The following is a 12,880-nucleotide window of genomic DNA, read 5'->3' on the forward strand; positions in this document are numbered from 1 at the left end:
TTTTACTCTCCGACTCCCTCCTCGCTAAACTCATCCCCCTCCCTATGATTATTATTTATATTATTTCCTATCCTCCATAAACCGACTCCCATTTATATAAAATAAAGAAGTGTATTCCTATCTTCTTTCCACCAAGTAACTCTATTCCATTTATAATTATAAGTTTACACGTGTGGCTCCATAGTGAGTCCTTATCCTAATATTCATATTCATGTATGCATATATATATATATATATATAAATATTATATAGTACATAATTACGTGCATATATAAAAACAATATTACATGCACACAATTACTTTATTTCATGCACATATTCACACGTTCACATGTACACTTAATTATCTATTTATTAAAAATATTCAACATTATAAATCATAAATAATTAATTATGGATGAATTTCAGTTTATTAATCTCTATAATATCTAATTAATATATTTATAATGCAAATAACAATATAATACATCAAATATAAAATGATGCATATTTTGATCAAGGATGTTACAATATACTCCCTATTTTTTTCGGTTTTATTGAATATTTCGATTTTTCGGTTTAATTCTATTTTTTTATTTCGATTTTTCGGTTTTTCGATTCGGTTCGGTTTTGATTTTCAAGGAAATTCGGTTTTTCGAGTTCGGTTCGGTTTGGGAAAAAATCCAAACTGAAACCCGAATGCACATCCCTACCCGTAACTCAGGACGTGGGGCTCGGCGAGAGCTTCGCGATGATATGTTGTGTGTCCTTACTCGCCAGTTACCAATAGGTCGTGGAATTTCGGAACAGAGTAAGACCAACTGAAATAGTACAAAGATGATTACTAAACCCTTTGGAGATAGATTTAACTTCGATCACTTAGCGAACACTATTTTATTGAGTCGGAGATTGCACTGTCTCCTGTGGAGAGCAATATGGGCCATGGCCTGACGGGTATGGGCAGGCCCCCAATTTGATCCTTTGGCTAAGTTCACTGCTTTGGGGGTGTTTGGCGAAGGTGATGGTTCCTCCGCCCAAAAAAGTTACAGTTTGACCTAAAACAATTGATTGTATAAGATTTGATTCACATCATTTACAACTAAATGTCTCATTTTCACCTGATAAATAAATTTTACTTTTCACTAACACATTTTACAAACATTTTATTACTCCATCCGTCCCTTAAAAATAGACTAAATTTGTCATTTTGGGATATTCCTTAAAAATAGACCAATTCTATTAAGGGAAACTTTTTTTTTTTCTCTCTAATAAGGCGGGTCTCATTTTCCATTAACAATGCTGACCTTATTTTTCTATTTCTCTTTTATTTTACTAATTGTACATTAAAACGCATGCCATTTCAAATGTTGTCTATTTTTAAAGGACGGATGGTGGAGCGTAAAATTAATACTATAGATAAAAGTACAGCCTATCTCTTCTTAACTTTTCCATCCATTTTTATTTACCGTTTTTTAAATTCGTGTTAATCAAAGTGGGACAATTATTCATGGATGGGGAGGGAAAATTTACCAAATCACTAAATTTTCATTAGACTGAAATTTTAATAATTCTGTTATGATTGACATAATAATAGTAGTAATAATTTTGATACACTGATAATTTTATTATACCATAAATATAGAATGTACCAAATTCAATAGTATACGACAAAAAGTAGATACCATATCTTTATGTACAAAAATCCAGAACGAAATTAAAGTTTATAAAAAGACGAGGTAGGAATGTACTCACTATATATATATATATACTCACTCCATTTTTCAATACGTGTCCCACTTTCAGCTACTTTTAAGAAATATAATAGAATGTGAGTTAGAAAAGTTAAGACTTGAATCTTATTTTTATATATTAATTTTATAATATAATATGAGTTTAAATGAATTAGTATAATATAAGGCTCACTAACAAAAGTAAAGTGGAATTACTAATATGAGATGGACCAAAATGAAAAATTAGAAGTATAATCGTATGAATTATTTTAAAAAAATCAAAGTGCATCGATTTCGTTATAAATATCTCTTGATTATTAGTTGATTAACTTTAGACTTTTACTATACAAAATATTAACATAGCACTTCATACTAGTTTCTATGTATCTTATAGTAGTTTTCTTCAATATGATAAATGTGCTAATGTCTTACTAGACCCTTTCTTCACTGCAAAATGAATAAGACAAATATTATGGCGATATAGCTGTGGCTGTGAGCTGTGGACCTAATATATAAGATTAACATCGACTAATTTAATGAAGGCAAGTTAATATTTTCATTTTGTACTGGGCAGTTCTATTCGTGGCTCAATCTTTTAACAATCCAACTTAAAGTAAACAAAAATATTATTGGGCTTTTCGGTTTGCATGATTGTATTTCGAGATTAAATATGTAGTGTGTTTGGATCATGAGACTGAATTTCACACCATAATTCTATATGGATAATCATGTGATAATTAATCCTAAATTATATCTTATTACTATTTTATTTAGGAAACCGATCAAGTTCATTATGAAACAGCTAAGAACATTTTTATAATGCAATTGAGGTCGCGTATTTGTGTTACTAAATACATCACAAATGTTTCAAAAATCATATATTCGTTTTTGGCTAACTAAAATTAGAGGGTGCATAAGGAAGCAGTTCTAGAAGAGCAAAAATCGTACTCATTCTTTAGTGTCTTAACTAGTGCTTATTTTTTTAAATTTTCCAACACAAGTGTTTACAACTCTATTTTTTTATCCTTAAAAAAATATGTTTTTTTTAGTGGTTATAGTCCCAAAAAATTAAAGAGTTATCAGACATAGGGTCGCGTTAAAATAAAACCAACCTTCTAATTCAGAACCCAAAACTATCTCAATATTATGTATTAAAATTATCAACACAATGACAAAACTTTCTCAATAGATTTGTGTTGATAAAATTATATCTTTGTGTTGAGATTTAAATTTACATGTTATGTTGATAAAGTTATATCTATATGTTGAGAAATTTCCAACATAATGTTGAAATTCTGGGTTGTGGATTGGGAATTAGTTAGCATTTGATTACCCCCATAAGACGTACATGCATCTATGTGAATGTGCTTGGTAAATTTTTGTTCAATCTCCATTTTATAACAACGATGTTTGAGTTCACGTTACATTCTTAGCCGGTGTTCTTTATGGACATACTTCCTCCGTCCTACGAGAATATGCACTCTTTTCTTTTTAGTCCATCTCAAAAAAATATACACTTTCTAATATTAAAAACTCTTTTGTATCTATAAGGTGAGACCCATTCTCCACTAAAAATACTTTAATTATTTTTTCTCTCTACTTCTCTCTTATTTTATCAATTTTGTATTAAAACTTGTGTCGAATCCAAAGTACATATTCTTTTGGGACCGAGGGAGTATATATGTTTGAACTATAGCCATGAGAATTTCGAGGATGTGTTAACTAATTAATATAATAAAATTTAGTGATAGTGAAGTAAATATTTGGGTCCATGCAGGTATACGTTACAATCTTGTCGGTGAAATAAGATACTCCATTAATGCAATGCAGTTGAGACATACCAAAAGGGGCCTCTTTTCATTGCAATGATATGTCAAAAACGACACACAAACCCTTTGATAAATGCTCAATATGTTATTTTGTCACTTTCTGGATTTAAAAACTTTTGCTGATCGGTTTTGTTACTGTTACAACATATATAATTATATACTGAACGTCTCTGTGAAGAACTAAATTAGGAAGTTTAATGGAGTAGTTAATTAATCTCTCAACAATTTGATCTTAATTTTAGGTTTTTCCTCAAAATTGGAAGTAAATATTCGTGCCGACAAGATATAGCAACTAAAAAACAATACTATTTCCTGATTTGATGCTACATGCACCTAATTTGGAAGGTTCATCTATCTTATTAATTATCCTCTTTTACAAACATTCAACAATTATTCTTATTCATATATTCAACCCTAACCAGCATCCTATCTAGTAAACAACAGAAAATTGAGTTTTCTTTGGAGAATAAAATAAAAATCTACCCTGACTTATGTAGTACTTCCTTCGTCCCAAAGTAGATGTCATACTTCGGAGATGACACAGGATTTTAGGAGATGTTATTTTGTTTGTTAAGTGGTGAGAGAAAATATAATTTTATAATTGATGTGAGAATAAACTTTTTCCAAAAGAGTAAATGTGACATCTTTTGTGAGATAAACTAAAAAGGAAAGTGTGACATCGGACGGAGGGAGTATTATTTATCAATGTAAAACTAGTATAGTAACAAAGAGATAAAAGAAAAAAAAAAAGTAGTTATTAGACAGAGAAACTTATTATTAGTAGATGTTGACTAATTTTTCATGGATAATCCAAAATAAATAAATAAAATTATTTTTTATGGGTGTAGTACGCATGTAATAAGTATTTGGGTAACCCATGCCATGGCCCTCTAGAACTAATCCATATGACCAAATCCACAAATGGAATAACAACATTTATATATTTAGAGAAAGCGACCAGTGAATCCTATCTTAAGAAACGTTACAATAGTACTTTTGTAGAGGAATTCGTGAAAGTTAGGTCAAAAACATATAATGATTTTTACGTAATCTATTAACTTAATTATAATCAAGAATAACTTTTACCTATTAAAATCAATAAATGCATGAAATAATTAATACTCTAATAACGTGGGCAAAATAAAAAGAGTAGTACTACGAACAATACTTAAAAAAAAAAAATACTTACTTTATCTAGTAATGTACTATTTCTACCTCTCTATACGGATATTTAAAAAATCACATTTTAGGAAAGTAGTTATCACATCGCATCAAATTCACAAATAGTCACTTGATTTTCTTTTTGTATATCGAGAAGAAGATCCGTGAAACTGTTTTGGTAGATCTGCGTTTCTGATTGTCTGCATTTAAGTTGCCACTTTTGGGGTCTGTAAATTCCATAAATATAGCACATGACTAGTTGTTGAAGTGTTTTACTACTGATGCTTGTAAATTCCATAAAAATATAGTAAACCATAAACGACAATTCACACTTTCAGAATGTAAACGCTGTTATCATATACTCCATACAATATATACTTATTATGATAATAGTAGTATTAAACTATTCTTTAAAATTAAAATAGATAGAGAGATTATAAACATAATCAATATTGTTACAATACATAACCGAAGTCTCTATTAAATGTCCTACGACTCGTCCCAAATTTTATAAAATATGAAGTGGAAAAAATTTAATAGAATGCAAGTCCTGTTTTTATATACTCCGTAGAGGAAAGATAAATGTAGAACACCATGAGTAAAACGAATTAATAGAAAGCAAAATTTATTTACTTAAAAGTGATAAAAATGAATTGAGGAGTTCTGATTACATATTACATCTTGTTATTGTTCTTACATATTACATGAAGTTGTAGTTACTTTTTTGTTATTACTCATGAAAGAACACGAATAGAATTAAATCAAGGAATTAGGTGTTCACGTAATCTTGATGGATATCATGTAGTAATAGGTAGAGATTGAACTTCAAATTAGGACCCTTGATTATGGGGTTGCACCATTTAGGTCATGAACTAGTAAAAAATATCACATCGTACAAATCTGTAGAAAATCATCAATCACATTTCAGATTATTCTCAACCTTTTCTTTATCATTTTGCGCCAACACATTTGAGGAGGACATAATTAGTCTAAGTTCATAAAAATTTATAAAATTCAAATCTATAACATTGAAAGTTTACATTTACTCCTACTATTTTGATTAACTGTTGAATTATACAAAAGTATAAAGTATTGTGTTGGTAAAAATACACACTGCATTTTAAAAATAAATATTAGTAATAAAAATAACAGTAAGAATTTATTATTATTATTATTATTATTATTATTATTATTATTATTATAATTATTATTATCATCATCATCAATAGATGTGATGTATATACATATAAAAATGTATAAATATATGCAAGTAACAATTTAAAAGAATAATACTCATAGAATTCAGATGTAAAATAGAAAAGAAAAAAATTGAGAAAGATTAGAAATTTTTTTATGATATACTCTACTTTACAAGGACTTATTCTAGTATAAAAAATAGGAGTTCTATATACGTACTACATTACATTGTTACACTACATATTAATTTCATGAATTTACACGATCTTGCACAATTGTGTACCGATGTTTTATTAATTTGCTATTTGTAATGATATTTTAATATATAATAAACCTGAGGAGTGTTATATTGTTAACTCAATACTTAATTGCTAACTATAATTAAATAATAGTCTTTAGATATTCAAATCAAGTGCTTAGATCATCAGCTCCAGAATGTCAATACGATAAATAAAAAATATCAAAAAGGGTATTAAAATCAATTTACAACAAATTAGTTGTAATTAACTTTTAAAAAATATCACATTGCTTTAAAACGCATATAATTTTTTCGATTTAAATTATTTTTTCGCACAACATATATCAAATTAAAGATAATTTCATAAGGATTCTAACGAGATCTCACTTGCATATGTCCCAATGTCAAAATTTGAAAAGAATTTTGAAAAATTTTCAATTTTTTCGTACAACAACAAATGTCAATATTGTATAGGAATGTGATCAAATGAAAACTCTAAATATTGTACAAACTCAAAACTATGATCTGGACCATTGAAAAATGTCAACAGATCACAAAAAAACATCAACAGAAAAATGTCAACAGAATTTCAACGGTAGTCAATGATTGATGCTTGTGTTGATATTGTGTTGATACTGTGTTGAGATTAAAATCTTGAAATTTTACACTATGTTGATATTGTATTGAAACTGTGTTGAAGCTGTGTTGAAAAGTTTTGAGTTTGTACAATATATAAGTTTTCATTTTATCACCACCCATATTGTATATAAAATATGTAAATATAATACATGTAGAATGTCATTCTTAAACCAATGTGTTGACATTCTCAAAGCATTGTGTTGATATTTTCAAAACATTATATTGATGTTTTGATCCAAACCCCTAATTTGGTAGTTTTTTTTATCTTTTTTAATTTAATTAATAAAAATAAAAGTTACACGTGACAAATTTTAGACCACTGGATTTCTAAAAAGCTATGGTCTTATATTAATTGTAATTAGCAACTAAAGAGTGAGTTAACAATTGATCACCCCCAATAGACCTTTTATTATATTTACTAGACATACAAATTAAGGATACAACATACACTCAACATGCCAAAGGAGAGGACATTGATAGGTATATCAATCATTAATGGGTCCATCACTCAATTATTGCTCAACCTCCAAACAATATTTCAGCATCAAACGTCAACCCGTCTTCATCGGCGCCGCCTAGATCGCCGATCCCTGGCTCCGGTAAACGCACCACGTCATCATTGCAGAACATAAATGGATTTTTCCCCCCATTTTCCGACATCTCAAGCAAATCTCCCCACCATCGCATGCATTCGTCGAGATCATCCTGCAGCGCTGATGGAGACGGCCTCGTTGGATCGTTGCTCGTGGGAGGTTTCTCAGCCGGCATGGATGAGCTCGATACGACTAGTTTGGTGGACCAAGACGGAGGGTGTGAATTGGAGAAGGTCCGAGCTCGAGGCCTTACGATGTTGCTCTCGGTGATGGTTTTTTCTTTGGGCGGAGGCGGCGGTCGCTTTGAAATGTGGCTGTTCCAGAAGTTCTTGACGTCGTTTGCAGTCCGTCCGGGTAGTCTGCCGGCGATCAACGACCATCTGCCTCCGTTGTGGGATAACAAAACGTGTTTGAATTCAAAATTCTTTTTTATTTATTTTAATATCTAAAAGTTGAATTGAAAAAACCATGTACAAAATCACATGCTAAAAAATGTTAGGATTAAGTTTTCAAAGGGAGTTGCTGAGATGTCGCAACCAAATCACAATTTATTGCTTTGTAGATATAGATAAGTGGGGGTGACAATTATTTATTGCTTCGAATTTCTTGACTTGTACTTGGTGAATAGTACCTAGGGTTTGTTCAAGGAGACTGAGAAATAAGCTTCAATTTAAGTATTGAAATTTCTCCTATATGCACTCGTTTCGGCTGAGCCTTTATAATTCATCACGGTGTATAATCTTTAAGATTTAATTTTAAGGAACAATAGAAAATAATTAGGACGATTCTTTATATTGCACTAGTATGTCACTGTGGAACATCAAAAACTATATGATAAGTGTGTTGTGGGTTAATTTTTATATTTATTGTACAAATTTAAAGTTAATTTCAAATTTTTATATTTATTTCATGATTTTGTTTATTTGTTTTCCTCGTTTTTTGTAGGTTACTTTGGACTCATAAAAGAGTTAAAATTAGGAAATGAACATGATCAAGACTTGCCTGTTCCCTAACAATTTATGAAGCCTGACGATGAGATCAACTTCATCATTCGTAAAAAAGCCTCTGTTAAGATCTGGTCTGAGATAATTGAGCCATCTCAGCCTGCAACTCTTCCTACATCTGTTCAACCCTGCAAATATTTATAGTGCTAATAAATTCTAGAGAAGAAGAATTAAAATTAAAATTGTTTGTTTGAAAACTGAAATTGTTGAAGCATGATAAGTTACCAGCTCGGAGAGGGACGAGATGCCATTTGCCTTCTCCGTATTTACGAATGCAGTCTCTGAGAAGATGATCTTCCTCTTTACTCCAAGCTCCTTTTCTCATTCCTCTACTATTATTATTATTATATTCCATTTCGTTGTGGTGACAAAATAGAGGCGCCTAGTGATCTTTATTTATAACGCAAGAAAATGGGTAAAGGGGTGAAAGTAAGAGGAGATAGATTAATGCATGGTTCCATCAGTTTTAAACTTTTAATGCTCTTCCACCTATCATCTGACTAACGTCGACGTGTGACTTTTCCCAGCCACACAACCGCCCTAATTTTCTGTGCTCAAGATGTTTTTAGAGCATTAGGTATGCTATCTGTTAACATAAAGAAAATGTGTAGATTTCATGGTTTATGTTTTTAAGTTTATAAGGGATCCTAAACTCCCAATGTCTCATTTTACAAGAACTTGTACTTATTCTTGTTATAGGAATGCATAATTTATGTATAGAATATAGAGTATCTAATTGAGTGGAATTCATTCAAAATGTTTACTTAAGCTTAATAATTAAAGGACTTATTCAAGAATATATAAATTGAGGGCATGATGAAATTAATTGGAAAGCATGGGCTCACATAAATCATATTTATTCTAGCCCAAAGAATTAAATTAAGAGGTCCAACTTTTTCAATTTATAGAAGCCCAACTTCAAATAAACCTTAAGCCCAAAAGAAATAAAAGATAAGTCCAAGACTTTGAAGGAGAGAAAACTCTATCACTCTCTCTTCTCTCTCTCAACTCGGCCATCTCCAGCCGCGCCGGCGTCGCTCCTTTCTCTCTTCTTCCTCTATTTCTCCTTTCTCTCCTCTCTCTTTCCCCACCCGTTTCTCCCTCTCCCTATCAGCCGCTGCCCAGATTAGGCTTGGCCCTCATCCGGTGCGTCGCCGGTCTCTCCAGCCGCCGCCGCTATCCGTCGTCGACCGAGAGAGGTAAGGTTCTTCCTTTTTGTTGTTTTTCGTAAAAACATAAAACATAAAACTAGTTTTCGAAAGTTGTAGATTTGGATAGATCGTGAAAAGAGGATTAAAAAGAAATCAATTTCGTCGTTGTCCGCCGGACAGCCAGTACTGATTTCAATCTCGTCTATACTTTTTAATAATAAATGAGTATATTGGATTTGTGAACCAAGAATGATCGAATCAGGGCAGCTGTGGAGCACAAGAGAGAGGAAATGCCTCTTTCTCCTCCAACTCAAAGGCCACCGCATAGCCACCCTCCTCCAAGTCCACGCTTTCATGCTCCTCAACGCGCTTCAAGCCAACATCAACCTCGTCACCAAGCTCATAACCACCCTCTCCGCCGTTCCACACTGCGGCATTCGTCACGCCCGTCGCCTGTTCGATCAAATGCCACACAAATGCGATGCCTTCCTGTGCAACACCATGTTGAAGTCACACCTCTCCTCCTGCCAGTTTTCTGAGGCTGTTAGGCTTTATGCTCATTTGAGGAGGGAAGAAGGCTTTGTGCCGGATAACTACACTTTCTCAACACTCTCCAAGAGCTGCGGATTAGATTTATTGACGCGGGAAGGAATGGAAGTGCACGCTCATGTTGTCCGCTATGGCTTTAACTCTAATTTGTATGTGATTACCTCTTTGGTTGATATGTATGGGAAGTTGGGGCTAATGGGTTTCGCTAGAAAAGCATTTGATGAAATGACCGAGAGGAGTTCGGTGTCGTGGACTGCTCTTATCAATGGCTATATCAGGGGTGGGGATATGGATATAGCAAAAAATATTTTTGATGGGATGCCAAAGATTGATAAGGATACAGCTGGTTTTAATGTGATGCTTGATGGGTATGCCAAGTTAAGAGATATGAGATCGGCAAATATGTTGTTTGATGCCATGCCGGAGAAAAATGTAGTGTCTTGGACAATTATGATTGATGGATATTGCAACAATGGAGGGGTAGATGATGCTAGGCGCTTGTTTGATTTGATGCCACACAGGAATTTGTATTCTTGGAACGCAATGATTGGCGGATATTGTCAGAATAAGAGACCCCATGAGGCGTTAGTGTTGTTCAAGCAATTGCTTGCGTTGAAACTGTTTGAGCCGGATGATGTTACAGTTGTTAGTATTCTTCCAGCAATCTCTGTTTTGGGTGCTTTGCATTTGGGGAATGAGGTTTATAAATTTGTGAAGAAGAAGAAGTTGGATAGATCTGCAAATGTTTCCACAGCATTGGTTGATATGTTTGGCAAATGTGGGGAAATTGAGAAAGCAAGAAGAGTGTTTGATGAGGTTGAGGCAAGAGGGACATGCACATGGAATGCTTTGATTAATGCTTTTGCGCTCAATGGGTGTGCGAGGAAGGCACTAGAGGTGTTTACGGAGATGAAGAGAGAGGGGTTCAATCCGAATGATATAACAATGCTTGGTGTCCTGTCAGCTTGCAACCATGGTGGATTGGTGGAGGAAGGAAAAAGCTGGTTCAGTAAAATGGCCTCATTCGGGCTTACTCCTAAAATTGAGCATTATGGTTGTTTGATTGATCTATTGGGTAGGGCCGGACATTTGGAGGAAGCTGAGAGATTGATCGAGAGCATGCCCTATGAGGCCAATGGAATAATTTTGAGTTCTTTTCTTTTTGCTTGTGGCTATGCTAAGGATGTCACCAAGGCTGAAAGGGTGGTGAAGAAGGCAATTACCGTGGATCCATGTAACGATGGCAACTATATCATGCTGAGAAATTTGTATGCAACTGAGAGAAGATGGAGAGATGTGGAACAAGCCAAAAGAATGATGCTGATTGGAGGGGCTAAGAAAGAGGTTGGATGTAGTGCCATTGAGATCAATAGGCAGGTGTTGGAGTTTGTTGCCGGGGATAAGAATAAGCTTCCACATTCGGTGTTGGATCAATTGCGAATGCACATGAAGTTGCAGGAGCCCTACGTCTGTATATAGGTAGCAAAGCAAGTGCAGTTTACATCTTTTGCATACATACACATCTCGGCTTGTGTTTCCTCGCGCCATCACCTCATTCGAGTTTGCTTGAAGTTGGGATATTGAATTCAAGAAACATGATCTCATTTTCCCCCATAACACTTCAACAAAAGGTTGAATGTATAGTTATTTACCTGCCTTATGCAACAGCTGATATTTTCATAAAGGTAATTTTAGATTTCCCCATTGGAATCTTTTGTAAAGATATACATATTGCATAACATTCAGTTGGAGAATTTCCATGCAACAGTAGAAACACAATGTGACAGTACGAAAATACAGTTTTCTTTTGATGAACTCTCTTTGGTAGTCTTTTCGTTTCTTTTTATTCGTGGAAATTTGGCAGTGGTGGGTCAGTCAGGTATCCCCTCTTGCCTCTCCCTTGTTATGCCTGCGGCTTACAATAGGCCGCCGTGGCAGTTCTACTGTGGATATTATAAAGTATGAGAAAGAGGAGAAAAAGTGAATAAAGTATAAGAGAAAATCAATCTTTTTATTTATAGAAATGAGACTATTTTTTTAGACATTCTGAAATGACAATAAACTATTTTTTTTGGACGGATGGAGTATTATTTTTATGTTCTCCTTTTCTCAATTCTTGTGAGCCCCAATTTACGATTTAGTCTTAATCACCAAGAGTGATGCCTAATTTAGGCGACAAATCTCTCATTTGTTTTCTCGATTTTTTTTATTTTATATCTATCTTATTTTTTCAACTTCTGTGTGTTAATTGGCTGCTACTCTCTCTGTCAGCGAATAGGAGTCTCGATATTTTTTTAGTCAGTCTGCGAATAAGAGTCCCAGTTCATTTTTACCATAAATGGTAATAGGGTCTCACATTCCACTAACTCATTCCATTCACATTTCATTTAAAACTAATATATACTCCCTCTGTTCCATAGTAATGAAGACGTTTCTTTTCGGCACGGAGATTAAGAAAATTGTGTTAGGTAAATTAAGTAAAGAGAGAATGAAGTGGAAAATGAAAAAGATAGAGAGATGAAGAGAGAATAAAGTAAGAGAGAGTAAAGTAGGTGTGGAGAAATGTGTTAACTTTTACTAAAAATGGAAATTGTTAATGAGTATATACCTAAATACATTATGAGCATGAGTTTTGAGAGTATAATTGTACCCCTTGTTTTCATATGGCTCCGCCACTAGGACGGGGAAGTAATAGAAAATAGACAGGGACAAAAAATTAAATAGAAATTCTGCAAATATCATCAAAGTAGATGTGCGTGAGCTAAATAGAAAATTTAAATTAAAAAGAAGAACTACATCAATCATAATAT

The 12,880-nt window shown here is 33.1% G+C and overlaps 2 protein-coding genes across 4 annotated transcripts; one reads left to right on the forward strand and one right to left on the reverse strand.

Moving 5' to 3' along the window:
* Positions 1 to 7,155: 7,155 nt before the first annotated feature.
* On the reverse strand, positions 7,156 to 8,725 carry LOC125187502 (transcription factor MYB114-like). Its single transcript, XM_048084104.1, has 3 exons — positions 8,596 to 8,725; positions 8,369 to 8,498; positions 7,156 to 7,746 (listed from the first exon to the last, which is right to left on the reverse strand). Exons 1-3 carry the CDS (start codon positions 8,723 to 8,725, stop codon positions 7,293 to 7,295), a joined length of 714 nt encoding a protein of 237 aa, XP_047940061.1. The 3' UTR covers positions 7,156 to 7,292.
* Positions 8,726 to 9,363: 638 nt separating this feature from the next.
* Positions 9,364 to 11,885, forward strand: LOC125202432 (pentatricopeptide repeat-containing protein At2g44880). Of its 3 annotated transcripts, none has more exons than XM_048100827.1 (2): positions 9,364 to 9,569; positions 9,784 to 11,885. In XM_048100827.1, the coding sequence occupies exon 2, from the start codon at positions 9,876 to 9,878 to the stop codon at positions 11,547 to 11,549; it is 1,674 nt and encodes a 557-aa protein (XP_047956784.1). In that variant the 5' UTR covers positions 9,364 to 9,569; positions 9,784 to 9,875; the 3' UTR covers positions 11,550 to 11,885. The 3 variants fall into 3 exon arrangements, with proteins under 3 accessions (XP_047956784.1, XP_047956783.1, XP_047956782.1); XM_048100826.1 differs by having other exon boundaries at positions 9,428 to 9,569; positions 9,789 to 11,885; XM_048100825.1 differs by having other exon boundaries at positions 9,453 to 9,569; positions 9,770 to 11,885.
* The last annotated feature ends 995 nt before the right edge of the window (positions 11,886 to 12,880 follow it).

The sequence above is a fragment of the Salvia hispanica genome, chromosome 1, assembly GCF_023119035.1.
Source record: "Salvia hispanica cultivar TCC Black 2014 chromosome 1, UniMelb_Shisp_WGS_1.0, whole genome shotgun sequence".
Taxonomy (NCBI): Eukaryota; Viridiplantae; Streptophyta; class Magnoliopsida; order Lamiales; family Lamiaceae; genus Salvia; species Salvia hispanica.

Excerpts from the sequence above, each read along its gene's own strand:
- LOC125187502 (XM_048084104.1), bottom strand. The coding sequence starts at position 8,725 with ATGGAATATAATAATAATAATAGTAGAGGAATGAGAAAAGGAGCTTGG. Across the intron at positions 8,499-8,595 it reads TCTCGTCCCTCTCCGAGCTG|GGTTGAACAGATGTAGGAAG; the intron begins GTAACTTATCAT and ends AAATATTTGCAG. Across the intron at positions 7,747-8,368 it reads CATAAATTGTTAGGGAACAG|ATGGTCGTTGATCGCCGGCA; the intron begins GCAAGTCTTGAT and ends CAACGGAGGCAG.
- LOC125202432 (XM_048100825.1), top strand. The coding sequence starts at position 9,771 with ATGATCGAATCAGGGCAGCTGTGGAGCACAAGAGAGAGGAAATGCCTC.